This window comes from Cherax quadricarinatus, chromosome 58 (genome assembly GCF_038502225.1).
Source record: "Cherax quadricarinatus isolate ZL_2023a chromosome 58, ASM3850222v1, whole genome shotgun sequence".
Lineage (NCBI taxonomy): Eukaryota > Metazoa > Arthropoda > Malacostraca > Decapoda > Parastacidae > Cherax > Cherax quadricarinatus.
In genome coordinates, this window is record NC_091349.1 from 13896812 (window position 1) to 13914142 (window position 17331).

The 17331-nt window shown below is 40.3% G+C and overlaps 1 protein-coding gene across 2 annotated transcripts in view; it reads right to left on the minus strand.

The window, feature by feature from the left end:
• Window positions 1-1671: 1671 nt before the first annotated feature.
• Window positions 1672-17331, minus strand: part of arr (low-density lipoprotein receptor-related protein 6) — a 172474-nt gene continuing 156814 nt past the window's right edge. Inside the window, exon 23 of one of the 2 annotated variants that reach the window (XM_053790208.2) lies at window positions 1672-3749. In XM_053790208.2, coding sequence (XP_053646183.1) covers window positions 2737-3749 — 1013 coding nt within the window. In that variant the 3' untranslated portion in view covers window positions 1672-2736. The remainder of the gene's footprint in view (window positions 3750-17331) is intronic. The other variant, XM_053790209.2, reaches the window with a different exon arrangement.

Consider the following 17331-nt stretch of genomic DNA (forward strand, 5'->3'; position numbering starts at 1 on the left):
GCTGATTACTATGATTTTCTCTCTCAGTCATTTGTTTGGGTTGCCAGGCACCTCTCCAGGCTAACGAAAAAATCACTAGCTGTTGTGTTGGGTGAGCAATGGGCGGTGGAGGGCAACATGCCTCAGCAAGCTATTCTTACAGTGGCTGGCTGGGAAGTGTTGATTTGGTGACAGTGAAAACCAGTAATTTAAATTTTATATGAAGTGTAAACATGCCACACAGGTATCCCCAGTGGCCCAGATACCACTTTGTTAACACATGTGACACCTCTAGATACCCTGCCAACACTACATGTGAGACCACCAGCATCACTGACACCACCAGTTGCCTTACCAGTCAAGATGCATATTGTAAGTTGTGTGATGCACTACTGTACCGATCTCCATCTTCTCAAGAATATTCCACCTTATAATAATTGTAGTATAATAGTTCCCTGTACTAAGTGTTGAAACACTAAAACAATCATTAAAAATAAGACAACATATTTATTGGCAGAAATTTATAGTGAATACTGAAACTGTGGATATAATGAACGTGTTCTACCCGCTTCTAGTACCAAATCAACTTGAAAAATCAATTATTACTACTCATTATAAAATGTTGTATGTAGCCTCACACACTTCAAAACAAGCAAAAATTCTGAAAAAGTATAGATATTTACTTAAAAAGTAAAAAAACGAAAACTAAAAAGTAAAAAAGGAAATTACGATGATGTAGCTGTGGCATTTTCCATTAATTTTAACATTCAATAAATCAAAAAGTTTTAAACCAATTGTTTTTTGTCCTTTTCTACTCTGAAAAACTTTAAAATGGTAAGAAAAGAATTTTAAATTTTCCAAAATTCTGCCACAGTTTAAGGGTCAAGAAGATGCAATGTACAAATATTAATATAGTACATATTTTTTGGAATTGTAAAATACAGTAATTTCCTGGGGAGCATGTAAGGTGCGGTGACCACATACAATGATCGGACCAAGTGAAAGACAAGAAAATGACACTTCAAGTAGTTAAAGTTTCCTACTGGAAAAACTATCATCCATGCATTCTCAATGGCAATCTTAATTACACATTCATAAAATTCACTACTGCACCCTTATTTAATAATAATTAAAAAATGTTAATTCATCAAAAGGAACACAGAAACATGGAGCCTCATTTACTTTATCATCATCCTCTATGACTAGGGTCACATGCCCATTTCATTACTAATGTATATATGCGAGGCAATCCATGGGGGGATGGAAATCTTCAGCTCGAGTACTTTCACATGTCTCCGTGCGTCATCAGGAGCTATGCAATGTTGCAAGAGGGAAGTTTTCTCAGAGTACAGCAGTGCAATGACACCAGCTGTAGATGGTGTCACTGCACTGCACTACTCTGAGAAAACCTCCCCCTCATTTCTCTTGCAACATTGTGCATCATCAGGACCTATACAATGTTGCAAGAGTAGCAACAGGAGAAATGAGGGGAGGTTTTCTCAGAGTAGGGCAGTACAGTGACACCATCTACAGCTGATGTCATTGCACTGCCCTACTTGCAACACTGCATAGCTCCTGATGACACACGGAAATGTGTAAAAGTACTTGAGCTGAAAATCTGCCCAGACCCCCATAGCTTGTCTTGCACAGTTAAGATCGCCTGTTTGTGATTTGCATAATGTATATATGCATGTGTAATATATGTATATCTTTCATTTTTTCTTTTGGGCCACCCCACCTCAGTGGGATACGGCTGGTACGTTGAGAGAGAGACAGACAGAGTGTGTGAGAGTGAGTGTGTGTACTCACCTAGTTGAGGTTGCAGGGGTCAAGTCCAAGCTCCTGGCCCCATGTGTGTGTGTGTGTGTGTGTGTGTGTGTGTGTGTGTGTGTGTGTGAAAAAAACTACAAAATGATAGTTTAACTGATAATGCATTCCAGCCATGCTTCTTAAGTTAAAATATTACATGAAAGAAATAATACAAAATATAAGCCACTTGTGGTATTTGTCTTACAAAAGTGAGCAGATGGGTATGGATACAAAACACTGCTGGAGAGTGCACCATGCATACAAAAGGTGGGTATTACAATTATGGGAATGACGGGTCTGGTGCTGCCGAGATTCCTGGCTCCAAAGACGCCAGACTTCTGAAATTCAGGATTTGTCAATGGTATTATTCTTTAATAAAAAGTTATACATTCTATAAAGCCAGACTGTATGAAGCATCCATTTCCCAAATTGTCCACAGTTAAAAAAATATGACCCAAGGGCAGGGAAGGATCCTGGGAGAGGAAATTACAAGTTTGCCAAAAAAAATTCTGAAATTTTAAATGACAATGTAAATAACATGGCAGTGAAGAACCTCCACCACAATGACCCTTTCCTTGCCATGCCAATAATTTGCACCTGACACCTAACTTTTTGCTCTCAAAGTTACAAACTGGCAATCCATCCAGGCTGCCAGGTGGAAGCCAAGTATCACATTTAAAAGGCAAGCAGCAGTAACTGAACTACATATGTTAATTGCTTTGTACTTTCCATGTACTTATTAAATGAATGATTTATAATAAAAATTACAGTTTATGCTCCCTGACTCAGTCAATCAAACAGGAGGCTTGTCTAACAATTCCCCTGAGTGAAGGTAACAACTCCATAGAAACTAAATGAGGACATTAAACAGGTATAACAATATAAATTGCTTTAACAGTGACTGTGAAGCAGTTTTTATTTACAAGTACAAACTACAAATGAGGCGCTTCAGTCAGATGCTATTGGGGAGGGTGGAGGAGGGCACGGGGCACGAGTGCAGTAGGAACGTTCCGTGGATGGTGAGGGTGGACAAGAAGTAGGGGGACAGGACGTGAGGTCACACATATATTGCATTTGTGGGGTGGGAGGCGGTGGGTGTGGATCTGAATCATAATCTGTCATGGGTGGGGAGGAGTAATATGTGGTAGAACCTGGAGTGTAACAATGGGTTCTACGTGGGGACACTGCCGACGAGTAAATGTCTGAATCACAAACATCTGTAGAGCATGGGGTAGGAGGGGGTGGCCTGTTACGAGCCTTATAGTGGCGGTAGGAATGGAAATTTGAGGATGGGATGTGGTGTAAATTGCAGCAACAGTGGGTTTCCTGACACCGACCTCTATTCTCTGCTACAGGAGTGGGCGGAGGATTAAGTGTTTCTCTGGGATAGTGAGTCATAGAAGAGGAAGATGATGATGCCCCTGTTACTGGAGCAGGATCAAACATCCCTCTGGCCACTGCACCCCGATTAATTATGCCTCTACACATCCCAGGTACTGAGGGACCACCAACACCAATGGTCAAGTGGGGATCTCTCTGTGGAGGTTCACCTGGAACTGATGAGTAACTTTTACCCCAAGAAGTCATCACTATCTTATACTGTCTGGGTTGAGATGGCTTGGGATGAGGTTCTAGTTCATGATCATCCAAGAGAGATGGTCTCCGTTGATAATATACCACCAAGGCCACGACACACACTAGCACTACCACAGATACCACTACTCCCACAATATATGGAGCTTTACTGGCAGCTCCATTTACATCTGGAGGATCTGTCACCCAGGTGGAGCATAGGGCATGATCAGGGTTATCAGGACATGGGCGACGACCTCCAGTACAGTGCACAGCAGTATCCACACACTGTCCTGTTGACACGCACATAACTTGACCCTCACCACAGCACCCTACTTCATCACTTCCATCACTGCACTGTCTTTTACCATCACAAATCTGAGATTTTTCTGAAAAAAAAAAAAAAGAAGAAGAAAAAAGAAATCTATGTATGTCATGCTGTATAGGTAAAACTGGTCAATTAGTAAGAACTCTTTTAAAATTAAGTCCTTTCTTTTTTCCATTTATGTTAACGTAAAAATTAATAATTTTGTACCAAAAGAATCTTAGAAAACTTACCTAACCTTAAATAACAAAAAAAAGGCACAATACCCTGACTGGAACAATACACAAATAATCTGCACATAGAAGAGAGGAGCTTACGACGACGTTTCGGTCTGACTTGGACCATAAATGGACTTTGTAAATGGTCCAAGTCGGACCGAAATGTCGTCGTAAGCTCCTCTCTTGTGTGTGTGGCTTATTTGTGTATACTTACCTAACCTTATTATAACAAGCACAATTTAATTTAGCCTAATCCAACTAAATATATTTTAAATAAGTTTACAATAATTTAATAAACAAACAGTGAAATATATTTTTTTCATTAGGTTCAGAATGATTTTTGCAAAATTACTGCATACACAAATTTAAGCCAAAATTGCAAGTTTTACCTATATGGCACAACATGTGTATGTGTGTATGTGTGTGTGTGTGTGTGTGTGTGTGTGTGTGTGTGTGTGTGTGTGTGTGTGTGTGTGTGTGTGTACTCACCTAATTCACCTAATTGTGGTTGCAGGGGTCGAGACTCAGCTCCTGGCCCCGCCTCTTCACTGATCGCTACTGGATCCTCTCTCTCTCTGCTTCCTGAGCTTTGTCATACCTCTTCTTAAAACTATGTATGGTTCCTGCCTCCACTACTTCACTTGCTAGGCTATTCCACTTGCTGACAACTCTATGACTGAAGAAATACTTCCTAACGTCCCTGTGACTCGTCTGAGTCTTCAGGTTCCAGTTGTCCCTGTGTCCCCTCTCTGGAACATCCTATCTCTGTCCACCTTGTCTATTCCCCGCAGTATCTTGTATGTCGTTATCATGTCTCCCCTGACCCTTCTGTCCTCCAGTGTCGTCAGTCCGATTTCCCTTAACCTTTCCTCGTACGACATTCCCTTGAGCTCTGGGACTAGCCTTGTTGCAAACCTTTGTACTTTCTCTAACTTCTTGACGTGCTTGACCAGGTGTGGGTTCCAGACTGGTGCTGCATACTCCAGTATGGGCCTAACATACACAGTGTACAGTGTCTTGAACGATTCCTTATTAAGGTATCGGAACGCTATTCTCAGGTTTGCCAGGCGCCCGTATGCTGCAGCGGTTATTTGGTTGATGTGTGCCTCCGGTGATGTGCTCGGTGTTATGGTCACCCCAAGGTCTTTCTCCCTGAGTGAGGTCTGTAGTCTTTGTCCACCTAGCCTATACTCTGTCTGCGGTCTTCTTTGCCCCTCCCCAATCTTCATGACTTTGCATTTGGCTGGATTGAATTCGAGAAGCCAGTTACTGGACCACATGTCCAGCCTCTCCAGGTCTCTTTGCAGTCCTGCCTCATCCTCGTCCGATTTAATTCTTCTCATCAACTTCACGTCATCTGCGAACAGGGACACTTCAGAGTCTATTCCTTCCATCATGTCGTTCACATATATCAAAAATAGCACTGGTCCTAGAACTGACCCCTGTGGGACCCCGCTCGTAACAGGCGCCCACTGTGATACCTCTTCACGTACCATGACTCGTTGCTGCCTCCCTGTCAGGTATTCCCTTATCCATTGCAGTGCCCTTCCTTTTACGTGTGCCTGATCCTCCAGCTTCTGCACTAATCTCTTGTGGGGAACTGTGTCAAAGGCCTTCCTGCAGTCTAGGAAAACGCAATCTACCCAACCCTCTCTCTCATGTCTTACTTCTGTTACCTTGTCATAAAACTCCAGGAGGTTTGTGATACAAGATTTGCCTTCCATGAACCCATGCTGGTTTTCATTTATAATCTTGTTCCTTTCCAGGTGTTCGACCACTCTCCTCCTGATAATCTTCTCCATGACTTTGCACACAATACATGTCAGAGACACAGGTCTGTAGTTTAGTGCCTCGTTTCTGTTTCCTTTCTTAAATATGGGGACTACATTAGCTGTCTTCCATTTCTCAGGTAGTTGCCCAGTTTCAAGGGATGTGTTAAGATTGTGGTTAGAGGCACACACAGCATCTCTGCTCCTTCTCTAAGGACCCATGGGGAGATGTTGTCCGGTCCCATCGCCTTTGAGGTGTCAAGGTCACTTAAGAGCTTCTTCACCTCCTCCTCAGTTGTTCGTATGTCATCCAACACTTGTTGGTATATTCCCTCTTGATGTTCCCTTCTGTTCTGTCTTCCCACAGCCCTTCCTGTCTCTACTGTAAAAACTTCCTTAAATCTCCTCACATACCTCCTGATCATTTCTTGTGAGTTCTCCACCTTCTGTCCTTAATCTGATCACCTGGTCTTTGACTGTTGTCTTCCTCCTGATGTGGCTATACAACAGTTTCGGGTCTGTCTTGATTCTCGATGCTATGTCATTTTCATACTGTCGCTGGGCCTCCCTCCTTACCTGTGCGTACTCATTCCTGGCTCTGCGACTGATCTCCCTATTTTCGTGTGTTCTCTGCCTTCTGTACTTTTTCCATTCTCTATTGCACTTTGTTTTTGCTTCCTTACACCGTCGGGTGAACCAGGGGCTTGTTCTGGTCTTCCCGTTGTTACTGTTGCCCGTGTGTGTGTGTGTGTGTGTGTGTGTGTGTGTGTGTGTGTGTGTGTGTGTGTGTGTGTATATATATATATATATAGTATATATATATATATATATATATATATATATTTATTTATTTTCAACAAGTCGGCCGTCTCCCACCGAGGCAGGGTGACCCAAAAAAGAAAGAAAATCCCCAAAAAGAAAATACTTTCATCATCATTCAACACTTTCACCACACTCACACATTATCACTGTTTTTGCAGAGGTGCTCAGAATACAACAGTTTAGAAGCATATACGTATAAAGATACACAACATAAAGATGCACTGGTCACGTTGCCCAGCGGTGAGAGTAGCCACTCTCATTGCTGAGGTCCAGGTAACAAACCCTGGAGGTTAACATGTATATATATAAAATAAATAATAATAAATGCACACACAAAATAAATAAAAACAACAACCCCTCCACCCAACCTCACACAGAGGCCTCTCATAATGCATATTTACTTAAAATGTTTTCATTAGAATGTTAATTTTTTTTAATACACTGGCCATCTCCCACCAAGGTAGGGTGACCTGAAAAAGAAACACTTTCACCACCATTCACTCTATCACTGTCTTGCCAGAGGCATGAAGATACTACTGTTCAGATGCCCCTCCAAATTGCAAATATTCCCACCCCTCCTTCCCAGTGTAGGCACTGTACATCCCACCTCCAGGACTTAAGTCTGGCTAACTGGTTTCCCTTAATCCTTTCATAAAATGTTACCTTGCTCACACTCCAACAGCTTGCCAAGTCCCAAAAACCATTTGCCTCTACTCCCTCCCTCCAATACAGATTTAAAAAAGCTCCAAGTCATCCAATTTTGCTCCAACCTCTCTAAATGTCCAAACCACTTCACCAGCCCCTCCTCAACCCTCTGCATAATACTTCTAGTAACTCCACACTTCCTTCTCAACTCCAAGCTACAAGTTCTCTGCATAATATTTACATCACATATTACCCTCAGACATGACATCTCCACTGCCTCCACCCTTCTCACTGCAACATTCACAACCCAAGCTTCACACCCATGCCTCGGGAGACAGAGAGGATAGGCCATGGAACTTAAGGTATGATAAAATACTTGCTTGTATCTATTATGAGAAAATTATATAGTGGTGTTGAGTATAAGCTGATGGCAATATGACTACTGCTTAGTAGTCATAATATTTACATCTCCTGTGAGCGGCAGCATATCTGAAGCTCGCTCGTAACTCGAATTTTGGCTCACAACTCAAAGCAAAAAATCGAATGAGCGACGGCTCGTAACTTGGAAAACTCATAAGTTGGGGCACTCGTAAGTCAAGGTACCACTGTACTTCCTTGTATCTATTATAATTATAAGCAAGAAAATTGTATAGTGAAATGTTTGGTGGGTCAGCTGATCAAATGTATGTATGGTGTCAGATGATAAACAAAGCACACACACCTGTCTACTGCTCACTTGTCATACAACCTTTCCAAACATTTCTTTATCACCAAACAATAAAACAAGGAATTTAAGGTATGATAAATACAGTGGACCCCTGCCTTACAATATTAATCCATTCCTGAGAGCTCATCTTAAGCCAAAATTATCGTTAGCCGAATTAATTTTCCCCATAAGAAATAATGGAAATCAAATTAATCCATTCCTGGCACCCCAAAGTATGAAAAAAAAATTTTTTTTTTACCACATGAAATATTAATTTTAATACACACAAACTGAAGAAGACATGCACAATTACTACTCTACTAAGAATAGAATGCATGACACTTATCTTTATTGAAGATCTGGTGATGATTGATGGAATGGGAGGAGGGGAGAGTGTGGAAGTTATTGTTTAGAAGGGGAATCCCCTTCCATTAGGACTTGAGGTAGCAAGTCCTTCTCCGGGGTTACTTCCCTTCTTCTTTTAATGGCACTAGGACCAGCTTGAGAGTCACTGGACCTCTATCGCACAACAAATCTGTCCGTAGAGCTCTGTATCTCCCGTTCCTTCAAGACTTTCCTAAAATGGGCCATAACATTGTCATTGTACAGGTTGCCAACACGGCTTGCAGTAGCTGTGTTTCATCCGTAAAGGTTTGCAGTTCAACCCACTTTGCACACATTTCCTTAATCTCTTTTTTTCAATTCCATACTAATTCTCACTCTTTTTACCACAGGGATGGCACTAGAAGCTTTCTTGGAGTCCATGGTGACTTATTTTGCAGTTACAAGCACTAAAAACACTGTGATAATGTGAAATGTGCCGAATGTATGCATAGATGCGACCGCACTGACTGGCTTGTAAACACTGGCGCTGAGCCCACACGTGGGATGCGCCCCGGACGAATCACGTGAGGCGAGTTTTTTATCGTGACGCAAGGCAAAATTTTTGCGTTTAAATGCTTCGTATGGCGGATTTAACGTAACGCGATGCATTCGTAAGGCAGGGGTCCACTGTGCTTCATTTTCACTATTATAAATGATAAAACTGGTGAAACATGATGGTGTCAGCTGTGCAGACAACACGCAGCAGTCTACTGTTCGCTGAGCTACATAAAACATCTCTACCATTTCTAAATCAACATGCAAGAGAAAGAAAATTTTAGGTATAACAAAATAGAATGAATGACTTCGCGAGTGTATAAATCTGTAGTGGAGGGAAGGCGGGGTAGGGGTCGGCCTAGGAAAGGTTGGAGGGACGGGGTAAAGGAGGTTTTGTGTGTGAGGGGCTTGGACTTCCAGCAAGCATGCATGAGCGTGTTAGATAGGAGCAAATGGAGACAAATGGTTTTTAGGACTTGACATGCTTTTGGAGGGTGAGTAAGGTAACATTTGTGAAAGGATTCAGAGAAACTGGCAGGCTGGACTCGAGTCCTGGAGATGGGAAGTACAGTCCCTGCACTCTGAAGGAGGAGTGTTAGTGTTGCAGTTTTATAATTAGTGTAAGCACGCTTCTGGCAAGACAGTGATGGAGTGAATGATGAAAGTTTTTCTTATTTAGACCACCCTGCTTAGTGGGAAACTGCCAATGTGTTAATAATAAAAAAGAAATAAAAATTTTCCTTGTCACCATTAGACATAAGATATTTGCACAAAGAACAATATGATTGCATAATATGAATACACATACAGTGGACCCCAGGTTTTCAGCCGGTGAAGAAATCGTACAATTCAGATTTCGAGCACTTTTTTCAGTGAAATTTCCCCCTGGGTTTCATACATCCACTCGGAAATTGTTGGTACCAGACGCATATGCCTGGGCCGCTCGTACATTCGGGACTCACTCTTGGGCACATTAATGTCTTATTTTACATTAATATAGACATTTTCATTAATCCATCTATGATATTTTCATCAAAATTATATAAGAAACACATTACATAGCATATAAACATGCCTTTGTTACTTGTTCACTAAGAGTGTCCTCTAGTCTTAATGCCATAGTAATAATACTAATATGTAATAATAAAATAATCACTCTTGGGCACATTAAAATGTCTTATTTTACATTAACCCTTTGACTCTTTCGGTCATATATCTACGTCTTACGAGCCACCGTGTTTGGCGTATATATACTTATAAATTCTAGCAGCTTCAAATCAAGCAGGAGAAAGCTGGCAGGCCCACATGTGAGACAATGGGTCTGTGTGGTCAGTGTGCACCATATAAAAAATCCTGCAGCACGCAGTGCATGATGATAAAAAAAAACTCCGACCATTTTTTTAAATTAAAATGCTGACTTTGTGGTCTATTTTCGTACAGTATTCATGGTTGTATTTTCATTTTCTTGGTCTCATTTGACAGAATGGAAAACATATTATAGAAACAGAGGTGATTTTGATTGGTTTTACTATGAAAAGAACTTTCAAATGGAGCTCAAAGTAAGGGGAAATGTTTGATTTTTGATGTTCAAAAGAAAACAAATGATGTCATTTTCTAATAAATGTGAAACTAACCATTCTAATATGCAGTCATGAATGGGTTGACATTATTTATACAATTATTACAATATTGCAGTAGTCTGCATAACAGTAAATCTTCTATTTTTTGTTTGAATAAAAATTCAAAATAGAAAGCAAGAGTAATATCAAAGGAGCTTGGAGACGTGACTGATGAACAAAGAAAATGTTATTTTAGAGCCAGGAATGTTTGCATTGTTCATTCTGGACCCTATTTTGAAATTGTCATATTTTTTAATTTTCGTGAAATTGGCCAAATTGCAAATTTCTGACCACGTTACTGGGTAGTTGAAATCAGTAAATGGGCAGTTTCTTGTACTCAATCGATAGAAAAAATGGAGTTCTAAAGAAATAGCTATGAGTTTGGTCAACTGGAACATTGGAATTAGCCAAAATAGGGCTCAAAGTGGGGGAAATCGCCGATTCATAAATATCGCTGAGGTCACTAACTTCACGAGAGCGTAATTCCGTCAGTTTTCCATCAAATTTCGTTCTTTTGGTGTCATTACAATAGGGAAAAGATTCTCTATCATTTCATAGAAAAAATAATGGGGGGGGGAGGATTTTGCGACACCAGGAGACACCTCAGGATTTGGGGTTGCGACAGTCAAGGGGTTAATATAGACATTTTCATTAATCCATCTATGATATTTTCTTCAAAATTATATAAAGAACACATTACACAGCATATAAACATGCAATGTTTATTTGCTATTTTTTTTTTTCAACACGTCGGTCATCTCCCACTGAGGCAGGGTGACTCAAAGAGAAAAATCCCCATAAAGAAAATACTTTCATCATTCAACCCTTTTCACCTCATTCATATATAATCACTGTCTTTGTAAAGGCGCTCAGATACGACAGTTCAGAAGTCCCTCCAAACTGCCAATACCCCAAACTCCTCCTTTAAAGTGCAGGCATTGTGCTTCCTGTTTCCAGTACTCAAGTCTGGCCATATAAAAATCACCGGTTTCCCTGAATCCATTCACTAAATATTACCCTGCTCACACTCCAACAGCTCGTCAGGTCCCCAAAACCATCTGTCTCCATTCAATCCTATCTAACAACTCACGCATGCTTGCTGAAAATCCAAGCCCCTCACCCACAAAACCTCCTTTACCCCCTCCCTCCAACCTTCTCGAGGATGACTCCTACCACACTTTCCTTCCCCAACAGATTTATACATTCTTCAAATCATTCTACTTTGATCCATTCTCTCTTAATGATCAAACCACCTCAACAACCCCTCTTCAGCCCTCTGCCTAATACTTTTATTAACTCCACACTTCCTAATTTTCACACACAAAATTTTCTGCATAATATTTACACCACACATTGCCCTTGGACAGGACATCTCCACTGCTTCCAGCTGCCTCCTTGCTGTAGCATCTGCAGCCCATGCTTCATACCCATATAAGTGTGTTGGTACCACTATACTCTTATACATTCCCTTCTTTGCCTCCATGGATGACGTTTTTTGTCCCCTCCAATACCTCAACGCAGCGCTCACCTTTTTCCTTCATCAATTCTATGGTTAACCTCATCCTTCATAAACCCATCCACTGACAAGTCAGCTCCCAAATATCTGAAAACATTTGCTTCTTCCATACTCCCTCTTTCCAATTTTTCTTTATCTAAATCATTTGATGCTCTCATCACCTTACTCTTATCTATGTTCACTTTCAACTTTCTACCTTTATATACCCTCCCAAACTCATTCACTAACCTTTGCAACTTTTCTTAAGAATCTCTCATAAGCACAGTATAATCACTAAAAAGTAACTGTGTCAACTCCCATTTTGTATTTGATTCCCCATAATTTAATCCCACCCCTCTCCCCAACACCCTAGCATTTACTTCTTTTACAACCCCATCTATAAATACATTAAACAACCATGGTGACATTACACATCTCTGTCTAAGACCTATTTTTACCGAGAAGTAATCTCCCTCTCTCCTACACACCCTAACCTGTGCCTCACTATCCTCATAAAAACTACGTATTCTATACACTTGCAACAGCTACCACATTGCTCCCCTATCCACTCTACCATAAGCCTTTTCTAAATCCATAAATGCAATGAAAACTTCCCTACCTTTATCTAAATACGTATTGTTCACATATATTCTTCACATCTACACAGCCCTTACCCACTCTAAAGCCTCCTTGCTCATCTGCAACCCTACACTATGTCTTACCTCTAATTCTTTCAATAATAACCCTGGAAACAAACACATATGCAGTTTAATGTGATCCTTTATTGACAACGTTTCACCCACACAGTGGGCTTTTTCAAGTCACAAACAGATCTACCTGGGGTGGAAGGAACAGGAGTATTTATAGTCAGGTTCAGAATGTTGAGGTCAGGTGGAGAATGCTGCATCTGATGATCTGCCGGGTGGGGTTATAGAGTCTTGGGTAGCTTGGCAGGGGTATTGGACAAGTTATGAGTAGACCTTCTGCAGTGTTCTATGTTCTTATGTGGGATATCGATGAAGAAGTTTCTTGGCAAGTGGTTCAGCTATGTTATAGAAGCCATTGTTCTGGTTGAAATTGTTGGTTATAGAGATAAGCGATGATTCCAGGATTCTTCGGTATTGAGTGTTGTCTTCTGTGGCGATAAGTCTTGAGTTTCTGTAGTTAATTAAATGGTTGTGTGAATTGCAATGTTGTACACAGGCATTCCTTGTATCGTCAGTCCTGCTTGCGTATTGGTGTTCTGAAATACGTGCTTGGAGGTCTCTTGATGTTTCGCACCACGTATAATTTGTTGCAGTCATTATAAGGGATTATGTATACCCCTGCAGAGGATGGAAGCTTGTCCTGTCTACTACTGGTGATGTCCTTGATGGTCGTGGTTGTGGAGGTAGATACTTGAAGTGATGTATTGGAAAAGATGTTGGAAACATGTTTGGCAATGGAGTTGGTGGGGAGGACTATGTATCTCTTCTCGGCAGTGTCTTCTCTGGGTGTGTTGAAGATGTTTAATGCCCGCTGTCTGCAGTCTCTGATGAAGTGACAAGGATAGTGGAGTTCAGAAAATACTTGTTCAATTATAGTGCATTCTTCCTCAAGAAACTCATTGCTGCAGATTCTGAGTGCGCGCAGGAAGAAGCCTATAATTACACAACGTTTAGTTTTGGTGTCGTGGTGAGAGTAGAAGTGGAGAAGATCGTTTTGGTTGGTTGGTTGGGAAGTTACGTTGCATTCGCAACATCAACATCAGGAACAAGAAACTTTCCAGCCTTGACGTAACTTCCCTATTCACCAAAGTACCTACTACACAAGCCATAGATCTGCGCAGAAAAATTGACGATTCACTTGATCTTCCTATTCCAGCCAGCGATTTCATCGACCTCGTTGAACTATGTGTCGGCTTTACATGTTTCTCTTTCGAAAATCACCTCTTTCAACAGACTTTTGGTCTACCCATGGGCTCCCCACTCAGTGCCGTCCTGTCGAACTTATACATGAAACATCTGGAAGCCGAGCGTTTCTCCACCATTATTCCTTCGACTGTCACCTGGCTCCGTTATGTTGACGACACTCTCCTCATAACTCCCAGGCGCTTCAACGTTCAAGCTCTCCAAGACAAGCTCAACCAGGTCGAACCCTCAATCCAGTTCACACTTGAAGAAGAAGTCGACAACACTCTTCCTTTCCTTAATGTTTTTCTCTGCAAAGCTGACAATAAACTTCATTTTAAAGTCTATTGAAAACCAACCAACCAAAACGATCTTCTCCACTTCTACTCTCACCACGACACCAAAACTAAATGTGGTGTAATTATAGGCTTCTTCCTGCGTGCACTCAGAATCTGCAGCAATGAGTTTCTTGAGGAAGAATGCCCTATAATTGAACAAGTATTTTCTAAACTCCACTATCCTCGTCACTTCATCAGAGACTGCAGACGGCAGGCATTAAACATCTTCAACACACCCAGAGAAGACACTGCCAAGAAGAGATATATAGTCCTCCCCACCAACTCTATTGCCAAACATGCTTCCAACATCTTTTCCAATACATCACTTCAAGTATCTACCTCAAGTATCTCTCCTTTCTTGGTCTCGTTTGATAGAATGGAAGATATATTACAGAAATAGAGATGATTTTGATTGGCTTTGTTACTGGAAATGGCTTGAAACTAAGCTCAAAGTAGTGGAAATGTTAAATTTTTGCTGATGTTCAAGAGTAAACAAATGACCTCACACGTCTAATATACGCCTGCTGGTGGGTCTAATATATGTTCACCAATGCATAACAGCAAATCTTCTATTTTTTGGTTTGAATAAAAATTCATTATGTGAATAAAAAATAAAAATGTAATTCATTAGTAAAACCTGAAAACGTAACTAATGAACAGATGAAATGTTAGTTAAGTGCCAGGAATGCCTGCTTTGTTTATTCTGGACCTTATTTTGAAATTGGAATATTTTGAACTTTGCATTAAATTGGCCAAATTACCAATTTCCGATCACTTTATTTTGTAGTTGAAACAGTTGACTTGGTGAATTCTTGTGCTCAATTGATAGAATAGAAGTAATACTAGTGAAATAGCTAAGAATTTGGTCGACTTGAATAATGTAATTGGCCTAAAATGGGAGTCAAAGTTCGCAAAATCGCCGATGCGTAAATATCGCTGACACTTTAAAATTCGCGAGAGCATAATTTCGCCAATTTTCCATCAAATTTCATACTTTTTGTTTTATTACCTTCAGAAAAGGATTCTCTACAATTTCATAAGAAAAAAATAACAAAATTATTTTTTGAAAATTCTTGGACACTGGTGCATCCTTTGAAATTTGGCCTCTGGACCCTGAAAGGGTTAAGATAAAATCAAAGAAAACTCAGGTGAGTTTGTATACATAAACATGTACATATATGTGTAGTGTGACCTAAGTGTAAGTAGGAGTAGCAAGACGTACCTGAAATTTTGCATGTTTACGAGACAGAAAAAAGATACCAACAATCCTACCATCTTGTAAAACAAATACAGGCTTCCTTTGTACACTCAATTGCTAGGACGGTAGTACCTCCACGAATGGTTGCTGTCTACCAACCTACTACCAACTATCTACTACTATGTATGTTTAATAATAATCACTCAAGGGCACATTAAATGTCTTATTTAAGGTTAATATAGACATTTTCATTAATCCATATACTATAAAATTTTCTTCAAAATTATATAACACATTACACAGGTAGTAGGTTGGTAGACAGCAACCACCCAGGGAGGTACTACCATCCTGCCAAGTGAGTGTAAAACGAAAGCCTGTAATTGTTTAACATGATGGTAGGACTGCTGGTGTCTTTTGTCTGTCTCATAAATATGCAACATTACAGGTACGTCTTGCTACTTCTACTTGCACTTAGGTCACACTACACATACATGTACATGTTTATTTATACACACTCATCTGAGATTTCTTTGATTTTATCTTAATAGTTTTTGTTCTTATTACTTTTCCTTTTATATCCATGGGGAAGTGGAACAAGAATATTTCCTCCGTAAGCCATGCGTGTTGTAAAAGTCAACTAAAATGCCGGGAACAATGGGCTAGTATCCCCTTTTCCTGTAATAATTACTAAAAAGAATAAGAATAAAATTGTCAAAGTGGGATGTCTGAATGTGCGTGGATGTTGTACGAATGATAAGAAAGAGATGATTGTGGATGTTATGAATGAGAAAAAGCTGGATGTCCTGACTAAGTGAAACAAAGCTGAAAGGGGTGGGAGAGTTTCAGTGGGGAGAAATAAATAGGATTAGGTCAGGGGTTTCAAAGAGAGTTAGAGCTAAAGAAGGAGTAGCAATAATGTTGAAGGATAAGCTATGGCAGGAAAAGAGGGACTATAAATGTATTAATTCAAGGATTATGTAGAGTAAAATAAAGGTTGGATGTGAAAAGTGGGTTATAGTAAGCGTATGTGCACCTGGAAAAGAGAGAAGTGTAGAGGAGACAGAGATTTTGGGAAATGTTGAGTGAATGCAAGGGGAGTTTTGAACCAAGTGTGCAAATACTTGTGGTTGGGGATTTCAATGCTAAAGTGGGTAAAAATGTTGTGGAGGGAGTAGTAGGTAAATTTGGGGTGCCAGGGGTAAATGAAATGGAGAGCCTTTAATTTAGCTATGTGTAGAAAGAGGTTTGGTAATAAGTAATACATATTTTATGAAAAAGAGGATAAATAAATATACAAGGTACGATATAGCACGTAATGAAAGTAGTTTGTTAGATTATGTATTGGTGGATAAAAGATTGAAGGATAGGATCCAGGATGTTCACGTTTATAGAGGGGCAACTGATATATCGGATCATTATTTAGTTGTAGCTACAGTTAGAGTTAGAGGTAGATGGGACAAGAGGAAAATGGCAACAAGAAGTAAGAGGGAGATGAAAGTGTATAAACTAAGGGAGGAGGAAGTTCGGGTGAGATATAAGCAACTATTGGCAGAAAGGAGAGCTGGTGCAAGTATGAGTGGGGGGGGGGGGTGAAGAGGGTTGGAATAGTTTTAAAAATGCAGTATTTGAACGTGGGGCAGAAGTTTGTGGTTATAGGAGGGTGGGTGCAGGAGGAAAGAGGAGTGATTGATGGAATGATGAAGTAAAGGGTGTGATAAAAAAGAAAAAGGTAGCTTATGAGAGGTTTTTACAAAGCAGAAGTGTTATAAGAAGAGTAGAGTATATGGAGAGTAAAAGAAAGGTGAAGAGAGTGGTGAGAGAGTGCAAAAGGAGAGCAGATGATAGAGTAGGAGAGGCATTGTCAATAAATTTTATGAAAATAAGAAAAATTTTGGGAGTGAGTTAAATAAGTTAAGAAAGCCTAGGGAACGAATGGATTTGTCAGTTAAAAACAGAGTAGGGGAGTTAGTAGAAAGGGAGATGGAGGTATTGGGTAGATGGCGAGAATATTTTGAGGAACTTTTAAATGTTGAAGAAAAGGAGGCGGTAATTTCATGCCTTGGCCAGG